General features: G+C 41.4%; 1 protein-coding gene across 1 annotated transcript; it reads right to left on the reverse strand.

The window, feature by feature from the left end:
• Nucleotides 1-2,863: 2,863 nt before the first annotated feature.
• On the reverse strand, nt 2,864-8,806 carry LOC115114509 (aquaporin-4-like). Its single transcript, XM_029642807.2, is given in 6 exon segments — nt 2,864-3,016; nt 3,019-3,235; nt 6,222-6,302; nt 6,919-7,080; nt 7,325-7,742; nt 8,675-8,806. Coding segments are annotated over 6 exon segments (1,023 nt in total). The 5' UTR covers nt 8,764-8,806; the 3' UTR covers nt 2,864-2,960.
• Nucleotides 8,807-19,562: the final 10,756 nt, after the last annotated feature.

Raw genomic sequence — 19,562 nt, forward strand, 5'->3', positions numbered from 1 at the left:
AAAAAAAGAAACAGTATTAAAACAATCAGTCAACCTAAGTCAACCGTTTTTCATCACCTAGCTAGCATTATATGCAGTTCGCTTGGCTTCTCTCCACATTAAATTGTCTGTACTTTTCCAAAGGAAATAAAGCGAGATTGTGACAGATCACCTCTACTCTATATGGCAAAGTGGCCCAGCTTTTCCTGTGGTGTTTCACTGATGGAATGAGATTATGAGCTATAGTCTCAGACTTTACTCAAAGAGAATACACATCATCCCCATCTGTCTGGCTATGAGGAGGCACTATCTAGAGGGGAGGAGGCTATCCATCATGGCTGAGATGGGCTTCTGTCGTACTGCTACTGTAAACTGCTACTGCCTTCTACTGTGAGCTGATATAACTCTTCAGGAGCAATTCTCCACCCAGCCTCTGGCTTTAAACTGTAACATTTGTTAAAAGCTGTTATGAGAAGAGCTATATATCAGAGACAGAAATACATTTTTATATCTATTTGGTATATCGTACAGTATTATGGTATTGTGTTTTGAGAGGTACTAACAGATGCCAAACCAAGGCTTACATGTACTTACAGTATAATAGCACAATTGTTCACACTAAAGATGTGCAAATCACAATTTATTTCATGAAATTCAAAATCAACACAGAAACTGCAGCAAGGTGCAGTTTTCAAGTATTCAATTCTAACATTCAAATCTATGCAATACTCAAATCCAGAGTGGTTGGTATGGAGGCAAGCATTTCCCTCATGTGTCCTTGGTTTTCAAGACCAAGCAATGTAAAGCAGGCACACCACTTCATAAGTAATAATTTCAGTATGAAAATACAGTCAATAATAATAATGCAATCATTCCAAATGTATCAAAAGAGCTGATTCTATTTTGTGTTTATGGTTATGAAAATCTATATAACTGATATCTGATGGTTTGTCTATTATCTGTTGCTTGGCAATTAAAATCTGTTTTAAGACATATGTTTCTACAAAGAAATAAAATTGTAAAGTTTAATAGTTTTTTCCCTGACCAATGTGCACTGAAAATGGAAAATAAATACTAACAATATAGGAGTGGGCTGAAGATTGTAAATGTTGGGTAGAACTTTTCCTTCACAACATGAGTTCTATAATGTGCTTAACGACCATATGTAGTTAAGATCTCTTATGCCATCGTGTTCATATTCAATATGTGACACTAATCCAAAAATAATAAGCTTGATGTTTCCTCTCTGGTTTACCAATTCAGTGTCATGACCCCATGTAATTGGTTGACCTGGACATTTTTCCCTGACAAAAATGTAGTCTTTTGTTATCACTCTGCAGTGCAGCAGAGTGCCACAAGCAAACAGAGCTGGGACAGATAACGATGGGACAAGATTGTGGAGATCAATAGATTTCAAATGATGGGTAATTGGTTAGGGTGAGCAGCATGCAAAGTTTCACTACCTTTCAAAAGTTTGGGGTCACATAGAAATTGTTTTGAAAGAAAAGGCCATTTTGTCCATTAAAATAACATCAAATTGATTAGAAATACAGTGTAGACATTGTTAATGTTGTAAATGACTATTGTAGCTGGAAACAGCAGATTTTCTATGGAATATCTACATAGACGTACAGAGGCCCATTATCAGCAACCATCACTTCTGTGTTCCAATGGCACATTGTGTTAGCTGAACCAAGTGTATCATTTTAAAAGGCTAATTGATCATTCGAAAACTATTTTGCAAATATTTTAGCACAGCTGAAAACGGTTGATAAAAGAAGCAATAAAACTGGCCTTTAGACTAGTTGAGTATCTGGAGCATCAGCATTTGTGGGCAACAGTGAAGAGGTGACTCCGGGATGCTGCCCTTCTAGATAGAGTTGCAAATAAAAAGCCATATCTCAGACTGGCCAATATAAAGAAAAGATTAAGGTGGCCAAAAGAACACAGACACTGGACAGAGGAACTCTGCCTAGAAAGCCAGCATCCCGGAGTTGCCTCTTCACTTTTGACGTTGAGACTGGTGTTTTGCGGGTAATGTTTAATGAAGCTGCCAGTTGAAGACTTGTGAGGCATCTGTTTCTCAAACTAGACACTCTAATGTACTTGTCCTCTTGCTCAGTTGTGCACCGGGGCCTCCCACTCCTCTTTCTATTCTGGTTAGAGACAGTTTGCGCTGTTCTGTGAAGGGAGTAGTACACAGCGTTTTACCAGATCTTCAGTTTTTTGTCAATTTCTCACATGGAATAGACTTCATTTCTCAGAACACGAATAGACTGACAAGTTTTAGAAGAAAGGTCTTTGTTTCTGGCCATTTTGAGCCTGTAATCGAACCAACAAATGCTGATGCTCCAGAAACTGAACTATTCTAAAGAAGGCCAGTTTTTTTGTTTGCTTCTTTAATCAGAACAACAGTTTTCAGCTTTGCTAACATAATTGCAAAAGGGTTTTCTAATGATCAATTAGCCTTTAAAAATGATAAACTTGGATTGGCTAACACAACGTGCCATTGGAGGGATGGTTGCTGATAATGGGCCTCTGTACGGCTATGTATATATTCTGTAAAAAATCAGCCGTTTCCAGCTACAATAGTCATTTACAACATTAACAATGTCTACAGTGTATTTCTGATCAATTTGATGTTATTTTAATGGACAAAAAAATGTGTTTTTCTTTCAAAAACAAGGACATTTCTAAGTGACCCCAAACTTTTAAACGGTTGTGTATATTATCCAGTTACTTCAGAAATGTTGAGGAAGGCTCACCACCATGTACAGGAATACACATGCATTGAGAGGAAATGCACCAATCCTATTCTGCCTGAGAAGTGAGTCTGTGTGGGTTTAGTTATGGGGATATGGGGTTTGGGGGTACGGGGCTTATGGTATGGGTACAGGGGTGGAGGACCCAGAATCAAAGTGTCTCTCTCTGGATCTCCCCCTGCTCTATAGGTTGGTCTCCCTCTCCAGTGCCCGTGGTAGTCATACAGAGGACAGCACCTCGGCCGTGGAGTCCAGGAAAGGGTCCTTCTTCTCCCCTTCTCCAGGTCGATGTGGTGGATGGAGCCTGGCTTGATGATCAGGTCGTCTGGTTCCGTCTGGTACATACTGCCCTCCACCTCCCTGTACTTCCCCAAAGCTGGATCCTTCTGGAAGACTTCGCGGAACATCTTCTTCAGCTCAGGGTCCGGGCAGAACAGGTATTCATAGAGGGCAGCCGCCATGATGCCACCCAGGATTGGACCAACCCAGTACACCTGCAAGACAGGTAAGGTAAAACTCTGTTCAGACAAATAGGAACCTATAACCACAGACAGAGCTAGGGGATACCGCGTTATGACAGAGCTGTCATACATTATTAGACCAGATGTCATGTCTTGTCATGTCTGTAAAGAGGCAGCAATCATTGTTTATGGGCATTCTCATTGGAGCCAGGTACCTTTAGGTTCTGCCAAGTCAAACATTTGTCATGGAGACAGAGAGAACACCTGTCAGATATGACACCACTCTCAGTTCTTAGGAGCTTTCCTAATTATACCCAAGACCCAGATAAACACACACACACACACCATGCTGTGCCACGCTACTATGAACACCTCTGTGACAATAATTGCCCTGGATAATTAATTAAAGAAACATATGCTGTGGGTAATGTCCAGAACACCTGTCTTTAGTTGTCTATACCACGGATGTGCTTTTCATTTTATTCTGAAATAGGAAGCTGAAATGAATGAATCTATACCTAGTAGCAAGGGTCAAGTGAACTATTGATGACGCGTGTTTTTTAAGAGCATTTCCTGACCATTTCAATGTTTCTCTACCTATGAAGCACTCTGTGTTTCTATGGATTGCTGATGTCAGTCTGTAGCGCTCATGCCCTCTATGGGGGGTTAAGATGTCCTTGATCGACACTAGGTGGGATCCTTCGTAGCTGCTATGGCATGGTGATATGCACTGTGACCTTATTAAGTTTCAGTATGCCCCCCTACATCAACCGTTGCCCCCCACTTATAATGATATTTACACCATTAGCTACTGGAGGACAGAGATGGCCTGAACACTTATCACACAATGATGCACTAACCTAAACTATATAAACGAAAAGCACACATGAAAGTATACTACAAGCTCTTTATTAATACACTGCTGTAATAACTGGCATCTGTTTACCCCATGTCTTCACAACCAAATAGCTTGTGATTTCGGTGTAATGCTCAGATTATGACATTTCAGTGGAGGGACTTTTTATATTCAAACATGAAAAGTCACTCCACTTTAGGCTTGAAGCTCTCTCTTCATTTGAAGTGTCCAGGCTTTAACAACTAAAACATCAATGGATGGTCAGTGTTTCCAGATAATTTTTTAGCAGTGGTGGCATATTTTCTTTCTTTGTAGAACGACTGTGAGAAAGTCAGTTCTGGTGTCTTTTTAAAAGGACATTCTACTCCAATTCAATGAAATAAAATGATGCTGGCACGATCTAAAATACGATTTGCCCATCCATAAAAGTGTTCAATAACACATTGGTCCATGCCTGGCAGGTGTGCTATTTAGCAAAAAGCATTAGGTCACCTGGCTGGCACAGTGGCTAATTAAATAGAATGGGAATGCCCATCTTCTTTTACCCCATTGGGCTAATCATTAGCTAGCTCACAAACTCTAAACATTATCTTGTTGCTAGATAGCATCATATTGATGACTTGAATGTCCCAAAAATATAATGCAGGTCTATCTGTTACACTTTACCCATGTAACATTGGGCCCCGGTCAATGTGAAAAGCAAGAGCTAAACTCAACGTGAAAGGCAAGAGCTAAACGCACCTAAACCATTCTGTTTATTCTCCTGTTTGAAAATGATGCAGTTCACTCATTATTAGGAGTTGAGAAATAAAAAAATGTAGTAATAATGGAAAGCTGGGATCCTCCTCTTTTAACAATGGCCATTAACCCCCTTCAAATGTGTGTATTTCCCGTGACAGTGCAGTGGCTGGGTATATGCATATCAATGCATGTTTTTCTCCCTGTGGCACACACAATTTAAAAGCACCACTTCTTACATAGAATGCAACAAGCTAATTGAAAATGTAAACTATTCTACTATGGGGTTGTTTGATTGTTGGCTGAGGATAAGTAAATGTGGACAATAGTGTCTTCAAAGTGCATCTTGGACCCCCAAAAAATTTAATGTTCCTTTTTCTTGGTGTGTCTGCAGCAATTGTATAGTAGTGGCAAAGCCTGTGTGAGCAGTCAGAGAAGTAGGTGCACAAGAGTCTTTTATGCCTTGACGATACGGGGCGGGCGACACGGGGTACAATACCAGTATTCTGATTAGATTTTCATTAGATATTGTTGTAGACAATATTCCCACAACCTAATCTAATCCTGGCTCTCATTTGGCTCATACAGTAGGTGCCTGCAGGCCCCAGCCCAATGTAATCCCTGCCCTTCACCCACAACTGTGTATGAGTATGCCAGCTAGCACATAATGTTCTGAGAACCATATGTTTCTTGGAGCTTGGTGAGAGCATGGTTGTCCTATATTTATTTTGCATACAACCTCCCCACAACGTTCTGTTCCCGGAATGGAACAATCTCAGCACATTTAAGCAACATTTAAAAAACACAAGAACTTTAGTAACGTTCAAAGAACATTCTAAGAATGTTATTTATAACCATATAGTTTATCCTTCAAATACCATCTCCCAATGCGCCCTGTGTGTCTGTGGGAAAGGGCGATTTTACAGCTAACTAGCCACTTCACATGATGATATTATCTTTGGTATTATTGTATGTAGCTACGCTTGCGAGCCCAGAGAGAGCATTTCCATGTGTCCTATCTGTACTTGGAGTTCAAAATAGTTCATTCAAACAAATCTAGAAGTGGAATTGAAACATTCAATTAAAGTTAAGGAAGTTATTCAAAAACCTCCATATAACCTAGGAATGTCCGCTCTCAGTTAATAAAACCTTCAAAGAAAACTTTCAGCGAACCGTAGAAAAACATTCTCAGATCCTCCTTGCAATATAAAAATGTACGTTCCCAGAACAGGCAACATTTTTACTTCTGTTCTCAGAATGTTTAAAAAATGTCCAGTTTTGCCATTTGGGAAACTTATGGCTTCATTCCCAGAACCAATGGGAAACCAAAAATGTACTGTATGTTTCCACAACATCCAAGGATCCAAATATGCTATCTTGGATGGGCCTTTGAGGGTGAGAAGGCTGCAGCAGTTTCTTTCTTACCCAGTGGTTCTCAAAGTTCATGGTGACAACTGCAGGTCCAAAGGAGCGAGCGGGGTTCATACTGGCTCCTGTGTATGGAATCTAGAACAAAGCAGAGCATAGAGATGCTAACATGAGGGGACTGTAGAGAGAGAGACATGGAGCAAGACCTAGCCAGAGCTGCCACAACATCTACAGTAGCGTATTGTTCCACATGAATTCATAAAGTAGATCATAATAAAATGAAACCTATATAATTGTGGGAATGGTAGTTTAAATGCAGGTATTCCATACGTATACAAGGTACTAGTTTAGCAGGGATAATCTAATGGCATGTAAGCAGCACATTGAAATCAAGCTGTGCTGTGAAGAGAGGTAGGTAGCATGTCGCTTTCAGGAGCATTCATTTGCTCAGTGTGGTTTAGGTAGTTCCCTAGTGATTGGTTGCCATGGAGTTGCAACAGCGGTACCCATTGAGGATGTGTATGTGAGAGCAGGTCTGAGAGACATTTGTATACTCTACTGTACTGTGAACTAATGTTCTATGGTATACCTGTTGTACTATTTCACCATTATGATGATTAAAGTACAAACTACATCAACACACTACACATTTTATTCCATAGATGCATTGATTTAAATGTAATGTCTGACTCTTGAGGCCTTCAGGTTTGCTGTAATTCTAGCACTAATAAGTGAGAGATGGAATCACACTCACTGCGAACAGATGACCGATGGCTACAGCGAATCCGATGGCGAGGCCAGCCGAGCCGTTAACAGAGCGTTTGGGGTCACAGGTGGCGAACACCGTGAAGACCAGCTCGAAGGTGATCAGGAGCTCCACCAACAGGCCGCAGCCCACGTTGAGCTTGGGGTTCACCTGGGAAACAAGAGTAAGAGTGACTGAACAATACTTTTCATGACAAACTATCCCAGACCTGTGTTCAAATAGTATATTTTCAAATACTTTAGCTGTGCTTGATTGAGCTTGCCTGATGGAATAGTCCCAAAAGAGCTAAATAGATTCAAATACTATCTTATGCATAGTGTCATTCCTGACTGTTGCTATACTTGTTTGGCTATAATACAGATTCTGTGATTACAGGCCGATCTATATGTTTTACCATAGTCACTCCCAGGCCCCCTCTGACAGACACTGGTGTCACCAGGTAGAGGAGCCCTGCCCCAGTGATCGCTCCCAGGCACTGGGCAGCTAGGTAGAACACACCCTTGGCCAGGCTCAACTTCCGGGTCACCACCATGGCTGCAGTGACTGCCGGGTTGATGTGGCCACCGCTGATGTGACCAAAGCACTGCACCATTGTGGCAATGGCCAGCCCGAAGCAAAATGAGATGAGGACCAAGTCTGCAGGGGGAGGGTTGTCTGACTCGGCCGCCCAATTGATGGTGGAGCCCAGGCTGAGGAGGACGAAAATCATGGTTGCTAGGTACTCAGCTGAGACAGCCCTCCAGAAGTTCTTGGTCCAGATTCCTTTGAATGCCACCATCATGGGATGCTGGTTACACGCCGACAGGCAGCTCCTGGCAAAGTAATAATAAATATATTAATGAAATGATTATCCTCAGTTGGAAGATATCTATCTGTCTGCATGCCTTGAAATTCACTTAGCCCTTCCAGGGAAGGGAACTTTCTCCTGGACACAACATGTATTACTCCACTAGGGAATTGAACCAGTGACACTATGCCAGACAGCACAGAGGGATGCAATATGTAATTTTGCAATCAATGAGTTTATAGTAGACTACTTTCAAATTGTGGGTACACTTGGACTCTAACGATGGACTAGGTTCAATGAGAATAGAGAAATGGAGAGAGTGAAAGAGAAGAGGGGGGGACATGAAGATACTTGATAGAAAGAAAGAGAGTGAGACAGAGAGTGGAGGGGGTTGTCAAATAAAACAGGTGACTCTCTTGGAAGCTGCAATATGTCACATCCTTGACCCATAGACAACCTAAACCCAGTGACCTAATGATTGACCAGAACTCATATTTGACTTTTATGACTTTAGTTAATATTATATATCAGAAGATAAAATGTTTGACAGCTATATCATATTTAAGTCTAACAAGTTAAATATGCCATCAATAACATTTATTTACATGGATAAGTGTGGCAAATGCTTCCATGTTTTATAAATAGGTTATGCATTAACTGAGGATATCAACTCACTCACACCTCACATCTTGTCTTGTATTTATGAGGGTAAAAACAATATGCATTAACATGGCAAATAACTGGTTTGCATTGTGTTCTACCCCGTTATTTCTCGAATAACAATTTTCCTAACTCCATTTAGAACTTACCATAAATAAATACAAGATCTCCCACTCTCCTCTATTGCTTTCTCTTCACTCATTCTGCAACAATCCGATTGAATGAGAGAAATGTCTCCCTGTTCTTTGTACTGCACAATAAATAAATCCAACAAATAGTCCCAAAATGTCTACTTACAGACAGGCAGCAGTTGGCTGGTAATGACACAGTGCGAGAGGGAAGGAGAAAGTAGTAGTGGGTCTGTCCGATGAAAATGATCCATGCATTGTGCCGTGGATTGCATCCAGGAGCTTTATTGCGTTAGTAACGGGGCATCACCCCCACGAGAATTAAGCAAACAGCTTGCAGAGGAGGAGGAGACTTCAGTATCAAGGGCAGAGCAGTTCCCGCCCACGAGATAACTCTTGCAGAAATCTTGCTAGAGTGATGGAGTCACCCGACCAACCGCAATTTTGTTTTGTCCTCCTAGCCTACTCAGAACTGTTGTTCTTATCAGAATTATAAACATGCTGAAACAAAGAAAATATTTTCCCAATTGTAAGAGAAGGGTGCAATTGCTGCATGCAATTCGGTGCGTTCCTGCATGTGGGCATTCCTGCATCTGTTTTTGACCATTCTGCCTGCCCTGACTTTCGTTCTGTACCTTGTCACACCACCCTGGATTACTGACCCCTGCCTGCCCTGACCCTGAGCCTGCCTGCCGTTCTGTACTTTTCAGACTCTGCTCTGGATTACTGACCCCTGCCTGCCCTGACCCTGAGCCTGCCTGCCGTTCTGTACTTTTCAGACTCTGCTCTGAACTACTGACCCCTGCCTGCCCTGACCCTGAGCCTGCCTGCCGTTCTGTACTTTTCAGACTCTGCTCTGAACTACTGACCCCTGCCTGCCCTGACCCTGAGCCTGCCTGCCGTTCTGTACTTTTCAGACTCTGCTCTGGATTACTGACCCCTGCCTGCCCTGACCCTGAGCCTGCCTGCCGTTCTGTACTTTTCAGACTCTGCTCTGGATTACTGACCCCTGCCTGCCCTGACCCTGAGCCTGCCTGCCGTTCTGTACTTTTCAGACTCTGCTCTGAACTACTGACCCCTGCCTGCCCTGACCCTGAGCCTGCCTGCCGTTCTGTACTTTTCAGACTCTGCTCTGAACTACTGACCCCTGCCTGCCCTGACCCTGAGCCTGCCTGCCGTTCTGTACTTTTCAGACTCTGCTCTGAACTACTGACCCCTGCCTGCCCTGACCCTGAGCCTGCCTGCCGTTCTGTACTTTTCAGACTCTGCTCTGGATTACTGACCCCTGCCTGCCCTGACCCTGAGCCTGCCTGCCGTTCTGTACTTTTCAGACTCTGCTCTGGATTACTGACCCCTGCCTGCCCTGACCCTGAGCCTGCCTGCCGTTCTGTACTTTTCAGACTCTGCTCTGAACTACTGACCCCTGCCTGCCCTGACCCTGAGCCTGCCTGCCGTTCTGTACTTTTCAGACTCTGCTCTGGATTACTGACCCCTGCCTGCCCTGACCCTGAGCCTGCCTGCCGTTCTGTACTTTTCAGACTTTTTGTAATAAACTTTTGTTACTTCGAAACTGTCTGCATCTGGGTCTTCTCCTGAGCCTTGACAGTTGGTTTGGAAAACAGTATCGCTAGCGAGGATTAATAATGTATCTAAACATTAAAACAGAGCTTGGAGATTGTAGCCAACTGTCCTCCTAGGAGGCCCCCTTGTGCTCTCAATATAGCTATATTGTCTCAAGACACAAAATTATTGCAAGGATTACTCCATCAAAGTAAAGAGGTGATGGTTACCTAACTCTATTATGCTATTGGTGACATCAACCCAAATGAGTTTTGATTGAAGTGATGGCTGCCCGCTAAGCATTTACCGACGATGTCCTTTGGACGTCTTTTTTTGCTCATGTCTAGAACGGGCGTCTTTATTTTTAATTTTTTTGTGCAGTCCGGACTTGATTTCAACGTCCAAGGACATTTATTTTTGGTCTGGTTTTTATTTGGTCCAAACATAGATGTCTATCATTGGTTCAGATTTGGTCCGGTTTGGACCGGCCTTGTTTTGGCCCATACATAGATATCTATAATTGGTTCAGATTGGGTCCGGTCCAGACCAATCTGAACCAATCATAGACATCTATTGTTCATATGTTTGGACAGCACACTACAGCGCTATACAGTACAGCACAGTAGAGTACAGTAAAGTATAGTGTACTGTATTGTACCCTACTTTACTCTAATGTACTCTTCTCTACAGAATTAAACTGTACTATACTGTACTCTACTGAATAAAACTTGACTGTCCTGTACTTAACAGTGCTCTACTGTACTAAACTGTGCCGTACTATAATGTGAAAACAATCTTGACATCTATGATTCATTCAGGTTTGTATCTAGTCTGCAGTGATTTGGTTGGGGGCAGAGCTCATTTGAATAATACCCAGCATGCGTTGCAAGTGTTTTACATTTACATTTTTGTAATTCAGCAGACGCAATTACCCAGAGTGATTTACCGTCAGTGCATTCAACTAAGGTAGATAAACAACATATCACAGTCCTAACAAAAAAATATCTATAACTGTTACTGAGAAAAAATATCTATAACTGTTACTGAGAACAGCGCAGACATGAAACAGAAACAATGACACCTGGGGAAGGACCCAAAAGGAGTGACATGTATAGGGAAGGTAATCAGGGAAGTGGTGGAGTCCAGGTGAGTCTAATGATGCACAGGTGCATGTAATGATGGTGACAGGTGTGTGCCATAACAAGCAGCTTGGTGACCTAGAGTCCGGAGAGGGAGCACACGTGACAATGTTATTGTAGTTGAGCTGGTCTATTGGTTTCTTCTCTAGGTTGGATCACTTTGAACATTATTGCTGCCAGTTTTAAAGCTTTTGAAAAAGATAGAAGCAATAATAAATATTCTTCAGTTGCCTCTTTCCTATATTAAGAGGTTTGGAAAATTGTGATAGAGTGCTTACTTCCTTGGATCTATTAACAAAAAAAATATGCATTTTCGAAATTACATATTTTCAATGCCTGAAAAATGTGTTTTTGATGTGTGCGTACATTTTATGTTCGGTTGGTCCAGGGAATCAAAGCACTATCCTGGCATTGCGAGCACTATGCTCACTAATTCTGTACTTGTTTTATTTAGCTGAATTTGTCCTAATATTCATCCAGAATGTCCAAAATTCCAAATATCTTTCTAATCACAGTGTGAATGTGGACCTACCTCAATGTTTCTTTTAACCCTTCATAATGGAGTTAGTATGCACAACTCACAGCTTGTGTTACAACACTAGTGATATCTGATGAAAATCACAAGTATGAGTAATATCATTAAATGATCAGAGATTAGGTGAGGCCAATGGCCTTCCATCCAAATCAAATCAAATCAAATTCGACACACCCTTCGTACATCAGCTGATATCTCAAAGTGCTGTACAGAAACCCAGCCTAAAACCCCATCCACACCTCTGACTTTTACTCTTTACTTTTACTCTGACTTTTAATCTTTGTTGTCAGCCGGCTGCCATCTTTGATTAAGTCATAGAAGGGATTTCAATGAATGCCCCGGGCGTGCCCCAGGTGAACCAGGTGCCCTGTTTTAGTCAACAGCAAAGTCATCTCAAAACAAACGTGAAGTGGGTTACACCTGAATGAACTCCCCCACTGATTAATGTTCATGTCTGATGGACGGGACAGTTTTGGTTAATGGAGAAACATGACATTTCCATTGTCCCTGCATTGAATATATATGCAGAGACACCGTAAGGTCTGACTGACTAGCTCCTTAGCTAGATGATTGGTGAGAATAGGTTGATTGGATAAACTAAAGATAGTTAAAAAATACCACTTGCAAAATTGCCTTTATTTATTTGAACATTTTGTCAATATTTTATATTTTGATTATGCTTCATGGTGCAGTAACAGCATACCATTTTCTGTTCTTTGTTACATTGTGTGAGATAATCTTTCGCTAGATTAGAAAAGAGAAAGCCAGCAGCATGTTCAGATGTCTCAGACTGTCTTGCACATTGTTAAACCTCTTATGCTGCAGGGGCAGTATTGAGTAGCTTGGATGAAAGATGCCCAGAGGTGCCCAGAGTAAACGACCTGCTCCTCAGTCACAGTTGCTAATATATGCATATTATTATTAGTTTTGGATATAAAACACTCCGACATTTCTAAAACTGTTTGAATGATGTCTGTGAGTATAACAGAACTCATATGGCAGGAAAAAACCTGAGAAGAAATCCAAACAGGAAGTGGGAAATCTGAGGTTGGTTGATTTTCAACCCAGCTCCTATATTTATAATGTGATTTCTGATTTCTGTTGACTCCAACATGGCAGATAATTGTATTTTTTTTCTGAGCGCCGTTTCAGATTATTGCATGGTTCGCTTTTTCCGTAAAGTTAAAAAAAAATCTGACACAGCGGTTGCATTAAGGAGAAGTATATCTATATTTCCATGTCTAAGAATTGTATTTTCATCGACATTTATAATGAGTATTTCTGTAAAATGAAATGGCTCTCTGCAATATTACCGGATGTTTTTGGAACTAGTGAACGTAACGCGCCAATGTATACTGAGATTTTTTTATATAAATATGCACTTTATCGAACAAAACATACATGTATTGTGTAACATGAAGTCCTATGAGTGTCATCTGATGAAGATCATCAAAGGATAGTGATTCATTTTATCTCTATTTGTGCGTTTTGTGACTCCTCTCTTTGGCTGGAAAAATGGCAGTTTTTTTCTGAGTTGGTGGTTACCTAACATAATCGTTTGGTGCTTTCGCTGTAAAGCCTATTTGAAATCGGACACTGTGGTGGGATTAACAACAAGATTACCTTTAAAACGGTATGTTTGATGAATTTTAATTATGAGATTTCTGTTGTTTTGAATTTGGCGCCCTGCACTTTCACTGGCTGTTGTCATATCGATCCCTTTAACGGGATTGCAGCCCTAAATTAAGTTGTAGCTACGAAGGGCCTCCCAGGTGGCACAGTGGTTAAGGTGTGCCATCAGAGTCCCTGGGTTCGCGCCCAGGCTCTGTCGTAACCGGCCGCGACCGGGAGGTCCGTGGGGCGACGCACAATTGGCCTAATTGGCCTAGCGTCGTCCGGGTTAGGGAGGGCTTGGTCGGTAGGGAAGTCCTTGTCTCATCACGCACCAGCGACTCCTGTGGCGGGCCGGGCGCAGTGCGCGCTAACCAAGGTTGCCAGGTGCACGGTGTACCCTCCGACATATTGGTGCGGCTGGCTTCCGGGTTGGATGCGCGCTGTGTTAAGAAGCAGTACGGCTGGTTGGGTTGTGTATGACTTTCAACCTTCGTCTCTCCCGAGCCCGTACGGGAGTTGTAGCGATGAGACAAGATAGTAGCTACTACAACAATTGGATACCACGAAATTGGGGAGAAAAAAAAAGTTGTAGCTACGAGGGACCACTAATTTGTTCTTTTGAATTGGGCTGCAGAATCTCTTCAAGGTTGTACTGGTCTCACAAGGCTATGTTTGGTGGTGGTGGTGCCCTCCAGGAATACAAAAGAATAATGTATACTGTAGTAGTAGTAGTTAGTATCAGTGGACAGGGGCCAAAAATCTGAGGAGGCACTAAGTATGTGAGGATGGCTGGGGGGTGGTCTGGAGGGGATCCCCCTGTCTGGAATTTGGAGAATTTGGCAATTTCAAACACCTGAAACAGCTTTTCCCTGCAATCTAGAGATATAATCAATATGCTTAATTCTACATAAAAAAATGTATATTTTTCTGAACATCTAAGCATACCTCTTGAGCTGTTTGTTTCCACCTGACTGGTGGTTTTTCTTTTTTAAAGAAACGTATTATGCTTCTCTGCATCTCTACTAAAATGTGGGTAAAATATTGAAAGGAATTTGAGTCTAATTCAGTACATTGGGTTATTGCGTGCTTATCTAAAGTCTATCAACCTTGCCAGCTAACATACAGGTAATAGCCAAAATAATGAAACAGTTGAGTAAATGAGGGATTCAAAGCATATTGAAAGCAGGTGTTTCCACACATGGTTCCTGAGTTAATTAAGCACTTAACATCCCATCATGCTTAGGGCCATGTATAAAAATGCTGGGCAGGGCCTTATTTTGGTTACTATGACTACACCACCATAGGATGACAATGCCCCCATCCACAGGGCACGAGTGGTCACTGAATGGTTTGATGAATATGACATCAATGTAAGCCACACCAGATCTCAACCCAACTGAACACTTATGGGAGATTCTGGAGCGGCGCCTGTGACAGCGTTTTCCACTACCACCATCAACAAAACACCAAATTATGGAATTTCTCATGGAAGAATGGTGTCACATCTCTCCAATAGTGTTCCAGACACTTGTAGATTCTATGCCAAGGTGCATTGAAGCTGTTTTGGCTTGTGGTGGCCCAACGCCCTATTAAACACACTTTATGTTACTGTTTATTTTATTTTGGCAGTTACCTGTAGTTAGACTGGTTAGCCTGACATGGCTTCTTGGTAGTTAGTTATGAGGTTGGGAGATTGAGAACCTATCTGGGCTAGCTAAAGCTAGCTTCATACTAGCATTACAGAGAAACAACAACAAAAAAGTTTTTCAACAGGACAAATCTGAGGGGGGCACGTACCCCCTATTGTCATGAAGCCTCTGTCAGTGTATGTGGTCCAGCAGAAACACATATGCAGCCCAATTCTGATTGGTCAAAAGAACAAATTAGTGGAAAAAATATCAGAATTGGGCTGCCTGTGTAAACACAACCATAGTGTGTCCTGCAGTGAAAGTGCGAGTCTTCATTTTTTATAGCTTGTAGGTGACCCTGTCCCCAAGGACAGCAGATTGGAACCGTTAAATGTGAGGTAGAATCATTTAGGGTGAGTGCTCTGATTTAATAATGATTGTCACACTACATCCGTAGTGCTTAGTTCATCTTCCATTACATCACAATAATAATATTCTAAAACAAGTCATACTCTCTTAGGGTCACAGAAAATGTTGTCAAGGGGAAAGTATGTTTGCAAGACTACAGATATTCCGATATTCTTAAAGACATTGAAACATATTTGAGTTTGGAAGCATATGACTACTACTAGTGTTGTTTCATCAAATATGAACTGTTGGTTGAGTTGTCGTATCACTTGTATATTTCCAGTGACGTGTGTGAGTGCTTGTCTTGCCAGGTAACATGACCACTTACTTCAGCCTTCCCTGTAGGCATACAACCCAAAACAGAATTGGACATTGGCCAGCTAGGTATAACCTTCAATGAGAGGCTAAGCCTGGAATTCAGTTGGTGCAGATAGTGGATTTTCCTCACTGCACTTTCACAAGTGTGTTTCATTAGCCTAGAGGGAGTTGGTACCATTGTGTGTACTGGATGACTTTTTAGACAGGTTACCCATCAGTACAATTATTACTGTCAGTACATTTGAATGTATTACGCTAAGGGTCTGCTGACTACCTAACATACATTTGCTTGCTTTTCGGCCTTAAGCAGTTCAAACACATATTCAACCACAAAGACCAGGGAGGTTTTCCAAAGCCTCGCAAAGAATGGCACCTATTGATAGATGGGTAAAAAAAACAGACATTGAAAATCCCTTTGAGCATGGTGAAGTTATAAATTATTCTTGCCGGAGAGGAAGGAAACCGCTCAGGGATTTCACCACGAGGCCAATCGTGACTTTAAAACAGTTACAGAGTTCAATGGCTGTGATAGGAGAAAATTGAGGATGGATCAACAGCATTGTAGTCATTCCACAATACTAACCTAAATGACAGAGTGGAAGGGAAGCCTGTACACAATAAAAATATTCCAAAACATGCATCCTGTTTGCCATAAGACACTTAAAACTGCAAAACATGTGGCAAAGAAATTAACTTTGTCCTGAATACAAATCGTTATGTTTGCGGCAAATCCAACACATCACTGAGTACCACTCTATATTTTCAAGCATGGGGTTGGCTGCATCATGTTAGGGGTATGCTTGTCCTCGGGAAGGACTAAGGAGTATTTTAGGACAAAAAGAAAGAGAACAGAGCTAAGTACAGACAAAATCACAGAGTAAAACCTGGTTCGGTCTTCTTTACCACAGACACTGGGAGGCAAATTCACCTTTCAGCAGGACAATTGCCTAAAACACAAGGCCAATAGACAACATTGAATGTCCCCGGGTGGCCTAGTTACAGTTTTGTAACTATAGTCCCCGAGTGGCCTAGTTACAGTTTTTCAGCTTGAAAATCTGTGGCAAGATTTGAAAATGGCTGTCTAGCAATGATCAACAACCAACTTGACAGAGCTTGAAGAATAATAAAAATGATCATGTGCAAATATTGTACAATCCAGGTGTGCAAAGCATTTAGAGACTTACCCAGAAATACTCACAGCTGTAATCGGTGATTCTAACATGTATTGACTCAGGGATGTGAATACTTATGTAAATGAGATATTGCTGTATTTCATTTTCAATAAATTGAATAGAAACCGTTTGTCATTTTCTCATTATTGAGTGGCATTATGCCTGATATTGGATCAATATTTACTGATCTAAAACCAAATCTAAGGAAGCAGTTTGAGAAATAGCAACTCAGTTGAGCGTTTAAAGAGCATTAAAAGCTAAGCAGGCTGCCACCCAGACTTTAGTTTTACAGTCATTGATATCTATTGGGGTCGAGTCGTGTTTGATTTCTATAAAACACCTAGAATGAATTACCTAGAATTAATTACAAAATGAGTGAAATAGTTTTCCTTACAAAAATGGGTATGTATGTTAAAACTCTTTTTCTGTTAAAAAAGCTTTTCTGAGTTGGAATGGTGTGTTCATACCCCAACCACAGAATGTAGCGGGCATGTACCAGTCATTAAAAATATTCACACGAGTAAACCACTGATGACATCATCCTCGATGAGGAAATGGCAAACGGCCTGTTTGAGATACAAGTTTGAGGTTTGGTTTTTAAAGTGTTTTCTTTCTTCTCTTATTTATCCGAGGATGAGTCAAGAACATTATGCAGGTTAACATTTTTTTGTCATGAATCTTGTTCTGGAGGCAGCTCTAGAGAGTGGCCACTAGCTGGCACAGCCAAAAAGTCATACAATCTGACATTAAACCTTTCCTAACCTTAACCTTAACCACACTTCTAACCCTAATGCCTAACCTTAAATGAAAACCAAAAAGCTATACTGGTTTTCAGGTATATTTACAATATAGCCAATTTTGATTTTGAAACTGCTCAGTTCTGTCTCCAGGACAAGACTCATGACAATAAACGTCAACCTGCGAACATAATTCGGGTACGAGGATAACAAACTTTTTTATTATAGTAAATGTGACTTCAAGGAAAACTCATAGTATGTATTAAGATTAAACCCATGGTATATTTAATCATGAACATGTATGAGTTTTACTAATAGTGATAATAGAGTAACTCATTAGTATTATCATTAAGTCTCTTCCTGGCTGCTCCAAGTTTTAATTTGTTCCTCCAGGCTCAACACACATCAGAGGCATCTCTCATTAACTAATTAAAAGCTTTCAGTGTTCATATTTAACATTTGCATTTGTGTACTTTATAGTGGAGTCAACTCCTCTCAGTTGATAATTAAACTAGGACTCTGTTTGATTTCAGAAGCACCCTCCAGAGGTGTTAGTTTAGTTTCAACTTCAGTTATTTTTGCCCTAGAAATCTTAATTTGTATGGTCATTTTTACATGTTTACATTTTTCTGTGTGCAAATTCTTTACTTCTATACTGCTCATTTTTCTGGATCACTTAAGGGAAAATTCCTAAATTGGTATGTCCTCAAGTGTGTATTATGGCTATTAGTCCTTTGCATCATATGAATTAATTAATGATGAAAGCCGAGCTGTTTTGATCAGGACCATGTTGTCCTGCTGAGTAACATCACCACTCTTCGCTGGGCAGCATCTATCCCCTTTGATCAACTCCACGCGGCCAGGTTTCTCACATGGCAAACAGTCTCTTCACCCCAACATAACCTATAGGTCTAACATGGGGCCAAATCATTGCCCTCCTCTTGAAATTCAGGACTTGAAAGAGAGTCCCGAGGTTGATTCTTATTGAAGAAAATGAAGGAAATGTGACTGTCTGCTTTCACGAGCCCCACATTCATTAATTGGACAAGGGATCGAAACAGACCATTAATTGTCAGATCTGGTCATCATGCAGGTACATGAGAAGACAGCTAACATATCACACACTTACACACGCATGCAGGCACGCATGAAGCCAGCTAACACACATGCGCCTGCATGTACGTATGCACGCCAGTGGAGGCTGCTGAGGGAGGATGGCTCATAATAATGACTGGAATGGTGTCAATGGAATGGCATCAAACACATCAAAGACATGGTTTCCATGTGGTTGATACCACTCAATTGACTCCATTCCAGCCATCCTCCACTCAGCAGCCTCCACTGATGCACGCACATACACACTTGTGCAAACATGTGTGTTGCATGCTGAACGCGGAAACAAGAAAGAGCTCGGTTTGTTTTGAACGTTTCTGAAGTTTTTCCTGGAAAAGGTTTGTTTACTAGCCTACCTGTTTAATGTTGATCCCACAATGCTGTTAGCCTCAGTTGCTGGGACCACTACTGTCTGTCCCGGGTACACTGACAAACCCTAAAGTCTGAAGAGCTGCTGCTTGGCTAAGATCCAAGATGGCATAGCAGTCAGACGTCTGTCTTTGTGTTGTCCCATGTACATATATTTTTATATATTTTTCTCCGCATTCTATTGAATATTTTTCCTAAACCTAATCTTCAAAATAATCTCCTACAACCCGCCTCACCCAATGTGGTGTGGATCTGTTTTTTTCCCCTAAACTATTTCTACTTACATCGGAACTGGAATCCCTCAACTGAAGCTAGCTAGCTAACCAGCTATCAGATATCAGTCAGCTAACCACTGCTAGCGGTCATCAGCTAACCTTTAGCTCAGAAAGCTCTCGCCAGTTCATACAATGCGTTTCAAACCAGAGCATTATACAAGCCTGAATCAATTTGGGGAGAAGGGAAAG

The sequence above is a fragment of the Oncorhynchus nerka genome, linkage group LG9b, assembly GCF_034236695.1.
Source record: "Oncorhynchus nerka isolate Pitt River linkage group LG9b, Oner_Uvic_2.0, whole genome shotgun sequence".
In the NCBI taxonomy this organism is placed as follows: Eukaryota; Metazoa; Chordata; class Actinopteri; order Salmoniformes; family Salmonidae; genus Oncorhynchus; species Oncorhynchus nerka.